The sequence below is a fragment of the Otolemur garnettii genome, unplaced genomic scaffold, assembly GCF_000181295.1.
Source record: "Otolemur garnettii isolate 467f Iridium unplaced genomic scaffold, OtoGar3 scaffold00003, whole genome shotgun sequence".
Lineage (NCBI taxonomy): Eukaryota > Metazoa > Chordata > Mammalia > Primates > Galagidae > Otolemur > Otolemur garnettii.
Window position 1 is genome coordinate 24,874,704 of NW_003852398.1, and position 18,141 is coordinate 24,892,844.

At 45.1% G+C, this 18,141-nt stretch overlaps 1 protein-coding gene across 1 annotated transcript; it reads right to left on the minus strand.

Moving 5' to 3' along the window:
- Positions 1–1,290: 1,290 nt before the first annotated feature.
- Positions 1,291–16,455, minus strand: GM2A (GM2 ganglioside activator). The gene is made up of 4 exons (XM_003782028.3): positions 16,306–16,455; positions 10,159–10,311; positions 3,324–3,506; positions 1,291–2,969 (listed from the first exon to the last, which is right to left on the minus strand). Exons 1-4 carry the CDS (start codon positions 16,393–16,395, stop codon positions 2,814–2,816), a joined length of 582 nt encoding a protein of 193 aa, XP_003782076.1. The 5' UTR covers positions 16,396–16,455; the 3' UTR covers positions 1,291–2,813.
- Between the last annotated feature and the right edge of the window lie 1,686 nt (positions 16,456–18,141).

An 18,141-nucleotide genomic window follows, 5' to 3' on the forward strand; every position in this document is an offset into this window, starting at 1 on the left:
TTTTTTTAAGACTGCACTGTCCGCAGTAGTGTCATCCTAAATCACTGTAACCTCACACTCCTGGGCACCACTGATCCTCTTGCCTCAGCTTCGCAAATAGCTGGGACTACAGGTGCATACTACCATGCCCCACTAATTTTTCTACTTTTAGCAGGGATGGGGTCTCGCTGTCATTAGGCTGGTTGCAAACCCTTAACCTCAAGCTATCCTCCTGCCTTGGCCTCCCAGAGTGCTGGGATTACAGGTATGCCTGGCCTGGCCTTTAATTTTTAATTCTTTGGATAGTAAAAATGTTAAATCTATCATATATGCTGCAAATGTTTCCCCCTGTCTTTTGACTTTAATAGTGTCTTTAAAAAAATAAAAGGCTTACTTTGTCACTCTCACTAGAATACTATGACATCATAGCTCACAGCAACCTCAAACTCTTGGCCTCAAGAGATCCTCTTGCCTCAGCCCCCAAGTAGCTGGGACTACAGGCACTGCCCAAAGCCTGGCTATTTTTTAGAGATGGTGTCTCGCTCTGGCTCAGGCTGGTTTTGAACTCATGAACTCAGGCAATCTACCCACCTCAGCCTCCCAAGTGCTGGGATTACAGGCATGAGCCACCAAGCCAGACCCTGACTTTAATAGTGGTTTTTGCCAAGCATTTTTATGTAGTCTAATTTATCAATCTTTTATTGCCTCTGGATTTTTCATTCTTATTTTCTTTTAGTATTTGTAGGGTTTCATTTTCTTGCATTTGGATCTTGGATCCATTTGGAGTTCATTCTTGCATATGGTGCGAAGTATGAATCCAATTTCAACTTTTCCCAAATGGCTTTGCAGTTGGCCCAGCACCATTTATTAAAAAGTCTATTTGCCCTTGATTTGAGATGCCACCTTCAACGTCTCACCTTCCAACCCCAAAAGACCTCAAGGAACCTTTAACCCAAAAGTATGGCAGGTATAAAAAGACCAGGTGAACTGCTGAGATTTCATTCAAAAACGTAAACTAAAAAGCGATGACGGGAATAAGGCAGAAAGATCCAACAGAGGGAAAAAAATGCTGTGGAGGTCATGATGTAACAGGAAAGCAAAACAGCAAACATAAAGAGCCAGATAACGATGATACAGAATGAGGCAGAAACAAGCAGCTTATGAGACACAAGCAGAAGAACTTGTCTCTGAGATTGCCTCCGCTCACCTGTACATTGCAAGAAATCCTCCAACAGAAACCTTTCTCCCCAAACAAGCTTCTGAAGTTCCAAGATGTGATGAACAAAATACACACATAAGACAAAGGCAAAATTATCAGCAAGTTAAAAAGATTTATTGCATTTCCAGGCTTCAAATGAGTCCAGAACGGGAGGCTGCTGTGTTGGTTGAGAAAGTTGTCGTGGCTGACGGTGGTAGACAACTCCAGGCAGCCTGACATTGAGTCCATCCTCTTTTTGTTGGACCCCACAAAGCAGCTTCCGCTGGGGCCAACTCCTCCGCACCTGCGCCATTCACCCAGACAGGACTGGAGCAGGCAGCCTGTGATCCCCACAGTTCACAATGGAGAGTCCACCTGCACCTCCCCAAGCCCTCAAAGAGCCTTCTCCTTGGGGTCAGACGCTGGCTTTGGCCGTGTGGAGAAACAGTGCCAGAGGAGTCATCGTGAGAGGACTAACGCATGCACGGTCTTAGGTCAAAGGTTGCAAACTGGCTACCTGTGTCCGTTTTAGCCCCTTTGGCCTCCACAGTGTTAAAAAAAATACATTTGCCAATATTTAAAAATTATAAGATTTCATCTAAAAATCTTGATATTTGGCTTCTCTAGGAGAAAAAATTGAGACTATCTGTCAATCCTGTGCCCACAACATTCTCACATGGCACTATCTGGTTACAGCTAGGTCATCTTTATAGACTGGCTTTGTGCTCTGCAAATTACTCCAGTCTTTGCTATCCTTAATTAGAACTCCAGCTGGAGCCTGGTCCTCAGCTGCCTAGTATCAATGCAAATACGCTGTTACTTTTTGTGTAGTATAAAAACTATTTATTGCATCCATTGTATGTATTATCTTTATCAAAAAAGGAAAAACGGAATTTAAGCCTGGAAGCAACGTGTTTCCAGTAGTTTTTGTTATTCATTAAAGTCTCTGGCTTGGTCCTGCAAGACACCTGAGTTTGTAAACACAGAGCATTCCTAAATGTCTCCCCCAAGGGGCTCCCTGCACACAACCTGCCTCTCCAGGACATACTGTGCCCCAGTGTTAATTGAGCAAACCTAGAAAAGAAATCAAATTAATTTGATTAATTTAATCTACAGAAGTTAATGGAGGAATAAACTAAGATTAACTATTTTAGCCCCTTCATTGTAAAAGAGGACTGGAATAGAATGAAAATGTTAGTACATAGAACTCTCACTCTGCTTTTAAGTTAGTGATCACAAAAAACAAAAGAGAAAGCAATAAAGGTACTTCAGGAGGCCAAGACTGGGTCAGTCTAAAGTTGAGGTCCCAAAACATATTGGTTCTCATTTCTTAACGGTTTGGGAAATGAACAAAGCTCTTTAGAGAGAAACCACAGGGGTGAGGAGGAAAGTGACATGGTCAGCCCAGCAGATGTCTTGGGCTATCAAGAGATGCAAGACTCAACCTCCATTAGGTCAGGGCTGCTTGCCCCAGCCTAAAATGTAAGTGGCACAAGATGATTTTCAGTGAGGGTTGTAGATACATCACAGAAAGGAGTTGAAGAAGAGCAGAATCAGAATCTGATCTTGGCAAACACAAGAGAGAGGAAGAGGCACCTTCCTCATACGCTTTCATTCGACTGGGGCTGGTGCCCCGTTATTTGCTCTGTAGAGAGGCAGCGATCTTGATGCAGCCCAGGCGCTTCCCATCACTGCTCAGGATGCTCTCAATGCGGTAGTTTCCATTGGTGAGCCAGCTGGGCAGCTCCAGGTCCGGCACCGTGAAATCGCTCTTGGGCAGTGAGTAGGTGCCCTGTAGGAAAGCCAGTGGGCCACACTGGTCAGTGGGGACCTACTGATGGGATCTCCTGGAGTCACTACTAGGATTATAGCCAGAAACTACCCCTATTCCTAATAGCCACATAAGATTGGAGATGGCCACAGCACTATACAGCTAAAGGTCCCTGGAGAGCAAATCCAAGTTCAAGTCTCCTATTTCAAAGGTGGATAAACCGAGGCCCCCAAAGGTAAATGATCCTAGATAGGTCATACCAACTTGTGTATCCAGAAATAACCAGATCTATAGGAGGAGAATGCAAAGACCCTTGTGTCTCAACCCCATCTCTTTAGCTACAGGAGTAATGCTGTCCCCTCCCTAAGTACTCACTTCTTTGAAGGGACAGTGGCAGGGAAGCCCATAGGTGTGCAAGGGCTCTGGGCAGGGCACACCAGGGGGGATTAAATTATTAAGCATGTCACAGATGTCTTCGTATACACAGCTGCCAATCTCTTCCACGCATGGGATTTTGACCCAAAAGCCAGCCATTTCCTTCTCCACAGTTAATGCCACCTGGTGAAAAAAGAGTTTGGAAAAGGTTACAAGTGTAAATTCCAGGGCAAACATACCAGCCTCTCTGTTTCTTGAAAAAGTCAGCAGTATATTTTAATCACAGATTTTTTAACTGACTTGGACCTTAGAAATAGTCTGTTCCAGAAACGATATTGTTGTACAGGCCCAAGCACTGTGTTCTCCTTCCCTGTACCTACAGCAGACATTACTAACTGAATGTCAGTCACCCCACACATTGAACTGCACACAGGTTGTCACTATTGCACCGAAATGTGCTTATCGTCTAACTGCTACCTGGTTACCTGCATTGTTTTCAGGGTTCTCCCTCTGAGCCCAAGTCTTGAACCCTTTTCTACACAAGACTCCAGACAGCTACTACTAACTGACTGGGGCTGCTTGCCATGATGTATTGGCTGTTCTTTCATCAATAGCCACAGACAACAGAAGGAAGAACACTAGGAAGTTATAGTAAGATTGATTGGTATACAATCTTAATGACAGCTAGGTTACAAGAGATGGAACTACCTCAAGAAGTGGTGGCTCCCTGGACTCAGTTGGGGAACGCTACAGAAGGACCCCTGTACCCAGAGAGAAGCTGAATGAGAAGATCTAGAACACGCCTCCACGCTCCTGTTCTAGAGTTTGGAGCTGAATTGGGAGAACTGGCCAGGACTTCAAGGTGGACGTTCCTGGTTGCCCCTGCCACGTGGTGAGCACTCACCATTTATTAGTTGTCTCTAGTGTCAAAGGAGTTGCTCCTTAGAACCATGCACATGCCCCACCAAAGGTATCAAGGGACAACAAAGTGGGAAATAAGCTCTCAATTATCTGATTCCTTGGGGGTGCTATGGCAGGAAGCCACATTTGTAAGATCTGATATTCTAGCATTCTGTGAATCTTGGCCTACAGGCTCGCTTCCCTGGGGATATGTTTCTAAGAGCTAAATCCTTAACGGGCACTTATTTCCCCAGAGCCTGCTGGGATCCGCAGGGTGCGGGTTGCAATCTTCCAGCTGCTCCATACATCAGGATATTTGGCTGCCTTCCTCCAAGCACAGAAAGAAGGCAGAAGTCAACATATCCTGTAACCTGAATGGACAAATTCAAATTGCTCCTCTCACTGGACTCACAGGATGCTGACACACACCCATTATCCTCACCCCTGCTCATGCAGCACCTCCCAATTCCCCTTTCTCCTGCCAAACCAGTTCCCGCCTCCCCTCCACCTAGGAAGAGCCAAAGGTGCTGGGTTGGAATGCTAGTTCTGCTGCTTCCTAGGATTATGCCCTTGTGGGAGTTACTTACCTCCTCTGAGTCTCCCTTTCCTCATATACAGAAGGCAGAACCTACCTCTCATACAAGTCTCATCCAATGAGACAATAACTCCCCAGCACTTAACAAACTACAACTCATTTCTGATTCTCAATCCACTTGCAAGGGTGGCTCAGATAAGCAAGTGGGGGCTGGGTAATAAGGTGCCATCAGTATTCCAGAACTTCCTTGGCACTCCATAGCACAGCCTAAATACACTCTTCCATGTCATGGGACTTGGCTCAATGACTAGACAAACAGAGGCACTGGCATAGAGGTATCCTGGGTTTTACACACACTTGCTGGGGCCCTTAGGCAAGTCCCTTCCCCTTTCAGAGACTCTGTTTCCCCCCTTTTTTTAAAGACCAGTCAAGTGGGCTGAGCACGGTAGCTCATGTCTATAATCCCAGCACTTGGGAGACCGAGGTGGTGGGTTGGCTGAGTTCACTACTTCAAAACCAGCCTGAGCAAGAATGAGACCCCATCTCTAAAAAGAGCCAGGTGTCATGGTGGGTGCCTGTGGTCCCAGCTACTTGGGAGGCTGTGTAGGAGATAATCACCCCTTGCTCAGACATGGCAGTTCGCTTCAATGTGCTCCTCCAGGAGACTGATTCTGAGAAACATTTCTTTGAAGATCAGCTTCTGTGCCTGCCTATAGATATGCAGAAATATGCAGAAAGGTCTCTCTAAAAGAAATTATGGAGAATCAGCTGGGGTCACAGCTGGGGGTGTTGGAGCATTGGGTCCTGTTCTCTGTCTTCCCCCTTCATTAACATTATAATCTCTAGTTTCAGTTTGGGCTAAAAGGAACAGACAGCCAGTCTCTCTTATGTTTTTACTCTAAACAAAATCAATTGTATATGTGTTCCTCAGACTTCACACTAAATTGTAATCTTAAATGGTAGCTTCCTAATGTTACTTCACTTCTTTGTATATAAATTCTTACTGAATGTTTGAAAGTATATAAGGTAATCAGTAAAGTTTAGCCGGGCCGCAGACCAGACCGAGTCTCGGCCTCCCTTTATCATTCCGTCTGCAGTTCTTTCCCCTGTGTCTCCGATCAGAGGCTCCAAAGAACATACACCATCAAGGCTGAGGCAAGAGGATCCCTTGAACCAGAGAGTTTGAGGTTGCCATGAGCTAAGATGCCATGGCACCCTATTGAAGGCACCAAAGTGAGACTCTATCTCAAAACAAAACAACAACAACAAAAAGACTAGTCAAGTGCAGTAGTAAGAAAGGGGAAGGAGTAGAACAAGGAGTTGGATCTGAAATTGACTGAACCACCAAGTGAGATAATTTACTACATTCGGCCCAGCCTGTTTCTCCATCTTGACAAAGAGGTTTTAACATCCTATTTTAACATCCTAAAAGTCAGTTTCTTGCCGTAAAAAAAAACTTCTCCTTTTGTTCACTACATACGACTACTCACACAGAGGATCTAGATAAAGACTCACTGACAGCAAGTCACTGGACAGGCAGCTGTTGCTCAGACTGGGGAGGAGCACTTATATCTCTGACACAAGCCCCAAGCAGCGGGCAAAACAAGAACATGACTTTGCCTGGTGAAAAGCCAAGTCATTGGGCCTGAAAGCCATAATAATAAGCATTTATGCACCAAACAATAACAATTTATAATTCTAAAGAACAGAAAAGCCAGGGTCCCCCAGGCTAGAATTTGAGGGAAGGCAGGGCAGGGGGAGTTAACAACTGTGCCAACTTCCATGAAGCAAGTCAGGAGAGAGAGTTCTGGTATCTAGAGATTAGATACGAGAACTAGATGGGTGAGGCTCTAATCTCACCCATTCCATGGCTCATGGAATCCAGGGCATCCAACAGTCAAAAACTACAGCTCAAGTGGCTAAGGTGCCAGCCACATACACCAGAGCTGGCGGGTTTGAATATAGCCCAGGGCCTGCCAAACAACAATGACAACTACAATCAAAAAATAGCTGGGCATTGTGGCAGGTGCCTGTAATCCGAGCTACTTGGGAAGCTGAGGCAAAAGAATCACTTAAGCCCAAGAGTTGGAGGTTGCTGTGAGCTATGATGCCATGGCACTCTACCCAGGGCTCTGACACAGGAGGGATATTGAATTTAAGAGATTCTGAAATTTTGAGACTCTGTCTAAAAAAAAACTACAGTTGGGGTTAAATCCACCTAGGTCCCAGATGAGGTGTTTTGTTTTATTTTGTTTTGTTTTGTTTTGTTTTCTGAGACAGAGTCGTGCTCTGTCACCTCAAGTAGAGCACAGTATAGCTCATGGTAACCTCACACTCCTGGGTTCCAGCAATCCTCCTGCCTCAGCCTCCCAAGTAGCTGGGACTACAGGTACCCACCATGATCCCCAGCTAATTTTTCTGTTTTTAGTAGAGACAGGGTCTCAAATTCCTGAGCTCAAGGAATCCTCCCACCTCAACCTCCCAGAGTGCTAGGATTACAGATGTGAGCCACTGCACCCAGTCTCAGACGAGAATTTGATTATAGAAATTTCACCACAGCCAGGTCAGAGAAGAGAAGATCTGCATTGCTTTCTGACTCTGTTGCTAACAGGCTGCATGGACTGGGCTGATTACTCCACTCTGTGATTCAGCTGAAGCCCCATGGACCACAAGAGCTCTCCAGGCTCAAACAGTGCTTAGGTCTGGGTAATTCTCCTAAAGAGACCTGCTGGGAGGGGGAAAGTTCTGGAAATGAACCTGCAGCAGCACTCCCGTCAACTCCCCTGCAAACACAACATACTAAGTCTACCTCCTGGCCAGAAAACTCAGTAACAGGAATGGCAAGATCAGCACAGCAGCCTGGCCTGTGCCAGCAACCAGCTACAAGGCCTGGACGACTGGCACCTTCCCTGAGCTTTATGTCCGACCATCTTTTCTCCCTATTGAGTGGCCAGAGAGGCTTTCATCTAATATTAATAGTTCATGTGCACATACCCTGAAAAGGAAAAAAAAAAAAACTGACCCAAAAATATACGTGTAAGAGAAATGTGAGGGCAAAGGGAAGGAGCCGAGGGGATCTGAGGCCAATTCTAACTAAGCAAAAGTGAGAGTTAAGACAAAAGAACTTAATTAGGCCCAAACTTATGATAGGTATAAAACCCATCCTCATAGCCTCTAAAGAAGCAGGAAAAGGCAAGCTGAAGACAGAAGAGGAGGCTCGCCAGATTCTTGCTTCCCAGTCAGCTTCACTGCCTTCAGGTTCTTGGAAATGCCACCAGTGATTGTGTGGTGATGGCAGGAGGTCCCAGGAGAGTGAGCATGGCAGCAGGCCTGCCCTGACACCTACACCCCAGATTCAGCAGAGGGGGCATGCAAATGGTATTTTGACCCTGGCAGAGTGATAGTCCATACATAAGGAATGCTTCCATCTGAGGAATTGTAAAGAAAATGCAGTGACCCAGCCAGAAGACTCAAGAGAAGTACAGACAGAGGAGCTGAGGACTACCACACATCTAGGACGTGTGTCTAGGTCAAAGGGGCTGCAGGCCAAGACAAATACTAATGAAATATCAACAAAAACAAACATGTACTTTGCTTGTCCTGGGCCCTGTGAAAATCACTTTCTATATTATATATTAACTCAACTCGGGTATTACTCAAGGGAAACCTGTAAGGTAGGGGCTGTAATTAAGCTAAGGTTGGTTACAAGGACACAGATTCCAAATCAGGAAGCTTCAAATAATTAAGATGAAACTGGTGCCAGAATAGCTCTGGAGGGGACTAGAAGGTATGTAAGAACATCACATAAATGTAGCAATTTAAGCCAGAGAGTAAAGGGCTACAATAAATGGTGTTGCCTTTACTGTTCTATAAGAAAATATGAACATATCCACCCCTAAATTAGGCAAGGGACAGAAACAAACTGGTTACTTTCAAAGTAAATGCAGAAGACAAACTTATGAATAGACATTCAAACTCACTAGGAATGGCATAAAAGACTGGTAAAGATTTTTAGAAAACGCTCAGTGTTAATAAATGTGTGGAAATAGGCAAATCTGATGTTGCTGTTAGGGGATAAATTGGTTCAAACATTCGGAGGCACTTTGGCAATGTGTATCAAAAGACCTAAGTAGTCTGTATCTAGAGAATCAAAAAATTACTAAAAGAGACACTATAAGGAAAATCCCCACAAAGATCTTTGTAATAGCAAATAAATATAAAATAAAAAAATAAAAACTAACCTCAAAACAAGCAAAATGTCCAACAATAGATATAAAAATTATGAAAGATCACAACAGAGTATTTCTACCATTAAAAGGATTAGGTTAAAAATAATTCAGTAAACCTAATCATTGGAAAGAATTATGAAGTACATAATACGATACTTAAAAAAAGCAAGTGTAGTAGTACATATCATAAAATCTCACTCATTAGCATAAATGTGTACATATTTACAAACATAAAAAATGAATAGGATATTTAAATAACTAACAGAGACTCTAGAGGAGGCCCAGCATGGTAGCTCATGCCTGTAATCCTAGCACTCTGGGAGGCCCAACTGGGTGGACTGCTTGAGCTCACGAGTTCAAGACCAGCCTGAGCAAGAGCGAGACCCTGTCTGTAAAAATAGCCGGGCATTGTGGTAGGTGCCTGTAGTCCCAGCTTACTCGGGAGGCTGAGGCAAAAGAACTGCTTGAGCCCAAGAGTTTGAGGTTGCTGAGAGCTGTGACGCCACAGCACTCTACCAAGAGTGACAAAGTGAGACTCTGTCTCAACAAAAAAAAGACTCTGGAGGAGTTAGATTACAGGAGGATATTTATAAGAAGTATTGCTTATTTTCAGATATAGCCATTAAAAGTAAATTTGTGTGATATGTATGTGATTATATAGGGGCGAGTTGCAAAGGATATCCTATAAAATGTTAAAAGTCCTTATTGTTATCACTAGGTAGCAAGATTTCAGGGGATGTATTCTGTTTGGTTTTTTTTTTTTTTTTTGACCAATTGTGTTTTCTCAAGTAACGATACATTACTGGCTAATTGATGCCTATTTTATAATTGACAATCTCAATAGCAACAAAATTAAAATGCCCAACAGAGCTGTCAGACAAGGGTGAGCAGACAGCCATTGCTTCCAGAGAAGAATGAGTGCTTTTACCAGGCGTGACGTTTCAGTCAGTCATCCCTGTCCTCATCAGGAAATTGTTGGCGCTGACACCAGAGATTCCTTTTAACCTACCATTCTGAGATTCCATGAACCTGAGTAAGAGTCTCTGAATCTATGTGGCCTGTGCTGCTGTGAGACTCCAGGATTCTAAAATTCTTCACAGTTCCCCAAGCACTAGCCTCTCAGTGACCCTACCAGCAGCCTGGGGCACCTCCCCTCCCGTCCCAGACTCACCTTCTGAGGAGAAGAGAGGAGCACATCGGTCTTGCCCTCAACACTGACGGTCACATTCCCAGGAATGACGATGGGGTCCGGCTCCAGAGTCAGGCTTTTGATCACTGCAGGGTCCTTCCCTTCATCACAATTATCCCAGGAGAAGCTACCAAGCTGGGATGGCCAAGCACAAGTAGGCAGCAAGGAAAGAGGAGAAAAGATAGGTTGACCAAAGTGACTATCATGTGTCAGAAGAGCCCATAGAACAGATCCCTGGTAGTGTGACCCTGGGCGATAAGGCACCTGTCTCTGCGAGCCCATCTATAAGTCCACACCTGTGAACTTGGATGACACTTGTCGTACCCATTTTAGAGGCAGGACTAAACTAAACGATTCAAAAGATACAATTTCCCCAAAAGTGTGTTGTAAACTCTAAGGCACAATATGTCAGACCTGAAACTTCAAAAAGGAGACCAACCTTATCAGACTTTGGGGGGCTACCTTCCCTGCTGCCCACTCCCCTCTAGCCAGCCTTGGGATCCCTCATACCCTATGCCCAGTGCAAGGCCAGGAACAGTAGGAAATAAAACAGCATCCAAACCCACACCCTCAAGACAGGCAATTAACCCAGAAGGGAATAGAGACGCATGAAAACACCCCCAGTGGGTCATTTGTTGATGAATAATCCCCAGTGCACAGACGTCCCCAGCCCTAACCAGTGCTTTCTTCTTCCCATCCCATTCCTCAGGCCATGTCCCCCTCCTGAGTCACCTCTACCCCTCTGCTGAGCCACTTCTGCTCTTCCTCCACATTCCCAGGAAGTCTCCTGATTCCACCATCACTGTGTCCAACTCCATGTGACCACCCAGTCCCTACTCCCACAGGGCCCGGTCTGCTTGTCTCATGATCTTAAATACTTCCTACACTAAGGAGGCTCTCTGCCCACCCTCTCACAATTTTCCTGGACCCCTGCAGGCCACCTGCAGGAGACTATGGCACTCCCACTGTCCATACCCTGTCTCAGAAAGAAAACTGGCCAGTCCCACCCACCTAGGCTGACCCCATCTTCAATACTCCCAGCACTGACTAGATCAAAAGGAAGAGCCAACCCCAGCTAGACTGACAGACTCTCTCTACCAGATTTTGGAATTAAGGCCTAAGAGGCTGAGGACGTGGGGCTCTGTGATATCATTGGGTCATAAGTTTGGGGGGCAGAGGGGACCACCCAGACCTTGGATCAATGACCAAGCTGAAGTTGAGGAGGTAAAAAAGCTAAGTGCTCTATGGGACTAGGGGAAAGGAAACAGATGGAGTTGCCCTATCTAAAAAAGCAGTCTGGGGCAGCAGTGAAGGGCTTGGCTTTGGAGTGAAACATTGTAAACAGACATGGTGGAAATCATACAGACACATTTACTATTTGATTCTACAAGTTAGTTACCCTTTGGAGCCTCAATTTTAACATCTTTTCTTTTCTTTTTCTTTTTTTTTTTTTTTTTTGAGACAGAATCCCCCTCAGTAGAGTACCATGATATCATAGCTCACTCACAACAACCTCAAAACTCTTGGGCTCGGACAATTCTCTTGTCTCAGCCTCCCAAGTAGCTGAGACTACAGGTGCCCATCACAACGCCCAGCTATTTTTAGAAACAAGATCTCACTGTGGCTCACGCTGGTCTTGAACTTGTGAGCTCAGGCAATCCACCTGCCTGGGCCTCCCAGAGTGCTTGGATTACAGGCATGAGCCACTGGGCCCCACCTCAGCTTCCTGCCATTAGTCTCAAGAGATGCCTCATGTATCCGTAAAGTTCTCTTTTACTTGAGCTTCTTGGAATGAGTTTCTATTCCATGGAATGAAAGGTGGCGCCATGACTAAGAAAGGAAGGAAGGAAAGGGTGCCACTAAATGTTTCCTTCAACATTCCTTCCACAAATATTTATGAAGCAACCATTATAAACTCAGAGCTAAGCACTGGGTCAATAGTAGTAAACAATTAGACATGGTTCCTGCCCTGCCTTGAAGAGCTTTGTAAATAAGTATCATCCATATGATTTGCAAGCGCCACAAAGGAAATGAGCAGAAGATAGTGCTGAGAGGACAACGTGAAAAGAGTGGTGGGAAATGATACTTTTTGTTTCTAGTCCTTACCTTAAACATTGTTATTGTTATTGTAAGCCTTTTTAATTTGGGGGAAGGCAAAAAATGGAAACCTAATAAACACATGTATATGTTAAAAAAAAAAAAAAAAGAAGAAGTTTCCCACTTGAAAAAAAAACGGTGGTGGGAAAGGATACTTAAGCTGGACTCTCACAGGATGAGGAGTCAGCTGTGTAAGTACTGAGACAAAGAGTGTTCAAAGGCCCTGAGGTAGAAAGAAAGAAGCATAGCTGCTCTAGACACTACTACAAGAAAGCCATGGCTACATGTAGTGGATGAGGTGGGAGGGGCGGCAGGATCATTCAATGCAGGACCTCACAGGCTGTAACCAGGAGGCTGAACTCACGACAGGTGCAATGGAACACTGCAGAGGGGCAGCACCATGCTCTGATGGACGGCTGTGAACAGACTGGAGAGGAACAAGGCTGGAAGGGGAGAAACCAGTCAGGAGGCCACAGTCAAATGAAAGAATGCCTGGAATTAAGAGAAGCCTCTATCTTGGACTAGCCCTGGGGGTGCTTTTCCAGATTCTTAGGCAGCCCGATTCATACTAAGACTGAATCGGGGAAGCATCTCAAGTGCCCTGCAGGAGGTGAAGGCACTGGGGGAAGAAACTTTCCTTAGAGCAAGTTCAATTTCCTTACCTTCATATCAGCAAAATTATATCTTCTCAAGAGCTATTGTGAGGGTAGGGAGTTTGTATACAGAAAACACAGGGCACAACTCTTTAAGACCATCAAGCTCAAGACAAACAAGGGAAGACTGAGAAACCATCATAGGCCAGAGAAGAATGGGGACAACAAAGCAATAATGCCCTGTCACCATGGCAACAACGGCACTGTGGTACCCAAGCTTGGATCCTGAAACAGAAAGAGGGCATTAAAAAGAAAACTGGGGAAATTCAAATAAAGTATGGATCCTGGAGAGCTTAGTTAATAGCAGTGTACCAATGTTGGTTTCTTAGCTTTGGCAAATGGACAATGGAAATAGAAGATGCTAACTGGGGAAGCTGTGGGAGGAGTATGGGAACTCTATACCACCTCTGCAACTTTTCTGTAGATCTAAAATCATTCCAAAATGAAAAGTCTTTGTGAAAGAACAGGGTCCAATGCACAACACCCTTATACAGAGCCATAGAGTCTAAGCACCTACCATGTGCCCATCCTCCCCTGTTATCTAATACTCATCACAGCCCAGAGTCACGAGACCAGCTAACCAGCTAATGCTAGAAGAGGAACTGAAATTCAGGTTTCCTGATGTTCAAACTCCCACAGCCTTCATCAGTCCCCGGGTCTCAGGGTCAGGGCTCTGAATCACATGAGCCCAGAGAACACGTAGGTGCCATGTGATTCTGGGTGACATCGATGAAGTCTCGAGCCCTCTCCAAAACTACCAGTCTAAGACCCTCTAGCCTGGGGTGGCATCCACAGCCAAGGCTTACAGGAGAATGAGGACATAGCCAAGCTAGAATCCGCTAGCCAGACTCCACCTCACAGTGGCCAGCCCTGGAGCCAAGAGAAATATTCTCAACCTACACTCAGGGATGAGGTACAAATCTTCCAGGCAAATGAGGCCAAAAGTTTCTTGCTCCTTCATTCAATAAGCAAAACAGACTTCCCGCCTCTGAAACAGGGTTAAGCCAAGCCCACAGGTTTACGTGGCTTTATTTAAGATTTTAGAGCTTTTCCATCCATGAGAGCATTTCCCTTCAATAACTGTCCAAGATACAGCTTTGTATCATTACTCCCATCTCACAGATGATGAGACCAAGGCTCAGAGAATCCACAGACTGGGACAGAGAAGGAAGCAGAGTCAGGTCTCCTGCTCTCAGTCCTAGCCACTTTCCCACACTACTTCTTGTTCTCTGACAAACATTTCCAAGGTGGTGGAAGGGAGGGAATCCGGGGTGGACCTATTTCTTTGCTGCCAGAGCTATGCAGCCAAAAGGCAAGGGAACTGGGCTTTTATAAAATGGATAGATCATCATAGTTGAATACATTTATGGGTACAATGTGAAATTTATTCTTTTGGTTATTTTAAAATATAGTTTCCAGCTTAGCATGGTTTTTCCACCAATGATTTTTCCACTTTAAAATAGTGTCAAAGTGATACACATTTAGTAGAAACTACTTTGAATATCCATACTCCGTTTTTCACTTTCAGTACAGTATTCAATAAATTGCTTGAAACATCCAACACTTTATTATGAAACAGGCTTTGTGTTAGATGATTTTGCCCAAGTGTACGATAATGCAAGTGTTCTGAGAATGTTTAAGATAGGGTAGGCTAAACTATGATATTTGGTAGGTTAGCTATATTAAATGTATTTTTGACTTAGTGGCATTTTCAACTTACAATGGGTTTATCAGGGTGCAACCCCATTGTAAGTTGAGAAATTTCAGTATGTAATACATGTTTATTAATTATGGTCACCCCTGTGTGCAATAAACATCAAAACCTATTCCCCCTATCTGAAACTTTGTATCCTTTGATCAGTAACTCCACACACCCTCCCTCCACAAAGTCCTAGGCTCTGGTAACCACTGTTCTTACTCTACTTCTCTAACTTCAACTTTGTAAAGTCCATATATAAGTGAGATCATGAAAATAGAAATACTGGCTCAGTGCCTGTGGCTCAAGTGGCTAAGGCACCAGCCACATACACCTAAGGTAGCGGGTTCAAATCCAGCCCAGGCCCGCCAAACAACAATGATGGCTGCAACTAAAAAACAGCTGGGCATTGTGGTGGCACCTGTGGTCCCAGCTACTTGGCAGGTGGAGGCAGGAGACTCACTTGAGCCCAGGAGTTGGAGGTTGCTGTGAGCTGTGACGCCACAGCACTCTACCCAGGGGGACAGCTTGAGGCTCTGTCTCAAAAAAAAAAAAAAATAGAAATACCCTATAAGCCAGTAATCTTACTTTTAGGTATATCCAAAAGAACTAAAATCAATATTTTGAAGGGATATCTGCAGTCCCATATTCACTGCAGCATTACTCATAAAAGCCAAGATATGGGAACAACCTAAGTGGCCATCAACGGACACTTGATGGATAAAAAGAATTATCCAGCAGATTGAAAGGATAGCGGAAACGTGGTACATATACATAATGGGATGCTATTCAACCTATAAGGTGGGGATCTTGTCATTTGCAACAGCATGGTCGAATCTGGAAAACATTATGTTGAAATAAGCCCAGAACTGGGCTTTTTCAGGTCTCGGAATGAAAAACTTGTTAAGTTTTGTTAAGGACTTAAGACATCCATTTTTGCCGTATTTTAGCACTGAAGAAACCACTGAAGTTAACTCTGCTGAGGTTACAAAGCTAGGAAGTGAGAGAGCAAGGATTCTGCTTATATACTCCTCAGCCAAGATTTTGCTAGGTTACTACACTAGTTGAGGGTTACTTAAAAAAAAAATGTATGGAACTTCCCTTTCTTGCAAAATTCTGCAGGATTTTGCTGCAGGCTCTGAGTGAGAAGTGAAGGGGAAGTTTGGAGGATGGCAGAACTGGTCTTTCAGTGGCTCACAATCAAGGGCAGCGGGGTCGCAAAACACAATTATTTGTTACCAGATGGGCCAGCCTGGACCTCTGGCTGGCAGGGGATTCTCAACCCACCCATTCCTCAGGAAGAGAGCTCAGAGCATTAAAGTATGGGAAGAGATAAGGCTCCAGGCCTTACGGCGGGAATATCAGGGTTGCAAGGGAGAAGTGGGGGGGAAACAGAGAAGAAACAGAGTAACAGAACTGAATCACAGCCCGGGGGACTGGCTTAGTTTTACCATTCTGCGCAGTTTCGCTCAGGTGTTTGGAGAGAGATTAACATCTCCAGAAACAGCCAGGTGCAGAACAAGTCCTTAGGGCCGACCCGCATTGTACAGATCAGAGTCCCATAGTTAGTGTACTGCAGAGAGGCAACTCTCGAGAACGCAGCACCCTGCGTTTACCCTGACCTGCACATGCCCAGCCAGGCCAAGAAGCTACAAGCAACCTCTTAAAAAGAGGGGCACTCACCTGTTTCAAGCGGATGCGCGCAGGAGCCACAGGGCCGGCGAGAAGCAAGCCGAGGGCGACCAGCAACGGAGCCTGCAACTGAGGTTGCATTGCGACGGGTGGATCAGCACGGAATTAACTGCAAGTTCTGTGGCGGCCACAGCACCTTTAAATTCCTGCCTGCATTGATTATGCAAAGCTGAGTCCAGCCACTGTCAGGTTCGCCCCGCCCAGCACCGGACAGAGGTTTCCGGGCCAGGAGTAGGAGGGATCTCTCCCGGCTCCGCCCCCTCACTCTTCTCAGTGGACGCTCTCTCCCTACCTTGGGTGGCTAGGCCAGTCTTCGAGGGGGCGTAGGCGGCGCGGGAGGGGGAAAGGGGCGCGGCTTCTGCGGGGCGGAGCTGAGGACGAGAGGCGGGGCTGAGTGTGGGGGACGGGTCGGAGTTGAGCACGAGGGGCGGGGCGGAGCTGTGGTTTTGGAACTGGTACCGTGACGGTCACTCCCGGAAGGACCCTTAGGAACGCGCAGCCCGGTATTTTCACACTCAAGTCATTCTTGACAAAAATGTCACGCTTCTTGCCCATTTTAATGCTTTTCCGAATCCATGTTATGATTACCTGTGTCTTTTTAATAATTGTGACGATTACAATTAAGATTTAGTGCTTGAAAATATGTTAAGGACTTAAGAAATCCATTTTTGCAGTATTTTAGCACTGAGGAAACCACTGAAGTTAGCTCTGCTGAGGTTACAAAGCTAGGAAGTGAGAGAGCAAGGATTCTGCTTATATACTCCTCAGCCAAGATTTTGCTAGGTTACTACACTAGTTGAGGGTTACTTTAAAAAAAAAAAAAGTATGGCTCCTGTGCCCGTCGGCGGCCACACACCGAGGCTGGTGGGTTAGCACCCGGCCGGGGCCTGCTAAACAACAATGACAGCTACAACCAAAAAACAGCCGGGCCTTGTGGCGGGCGCCTGTAGTCTCAGCTACTTGGGAGATTGAGGCAAGAGAATAACTTAAGCCCAAGAGTTTGAGGTTGCTGTGAGCTGTGATGCTACAGCACTCTACCAAGAGTGACAAAGTGAAACTGTCTCAAAAAAAAAAAAGTAATATTGCAACAAAATTACCACAGGATTAGAAATTCCACAAGGCGTGGGATCATGACTATTAGTCACAAATACATGCCCAGTGCCCGACACATAATAGCCAATCAATGTTGAATAAATGAATCCATCAGTAGAATGTAAAACTCTCATAGTCATCTCTTTTTATATCAAGGTTTTATTTTGGAATTAATTTTAGGTTTACAGAAAAGTTGCAAAAATAGTGCAAAACTGCCTTCCATTTTCCCCCATTGTTAACGTTAAAATAGCATGGTATTTTCATGAAAAGCAAGAACATGACATTGGTTCTTACTTTACATTACTATTAACCAAACTGTGGCAGGGCATGGTAATCCCAGCACTTTAGCAGGTCCACGCAGGAGGATTGCCTGAGCAAGAGCAAGACTGTCTCTACTAAAAATAGAAAAATTATCTGGGCATGGAGGACAGGCCTGTAGTCCCAGCTATTCTATAAGCCCAGGCAAGAGCATCACTTGAACCCAGGAGTCTGAGGTTGCTGTGAGCTATGATGATGCCACCATCTCTACTCAGGGTACAGAGTGGGAATCTGTCTCAAAAAAAAAAAAAATCCTCCCCTTCTAATTCTTCTCTCTCTTTCATTGCACTTAATTTGCGGTCCAGCAAGGAAGAGGGGTTGCCAGATACCACATCACCAAAGTGAAACTGAAACTCATTTCTCCCAGGTTGACCAGTGGGTTGTAGGAGAGATGTCCAGGGGCTGTGTTCCTTGTGA

Excerpts from the sequence above, each read along its gene's own strand:
- GM2A (XM_003782028.3), bottom strand. The coding sequence starts at position 16,395 with ATGCAACCTCAGTTGCAGGCTCCGTTGCTGGTCGCCCTCGGCTTGCTT. Across the intron at positions 3,507-10,158 it reads TCCTCTCTTCTCCTCAGAAG|GTGGCATTAACTGTGGAGAA; the intron begins GTGAGTCTGGGA and ends TTTTTTCACCAG. Across the intron at positions 2,970-3,323 it reads GCCACTGTCCCTTCAAAGAA|GGCACCTACTCACTGCCCAA; the intron begins GTGAGTACTTAG and ends GCTTTCCTACAG.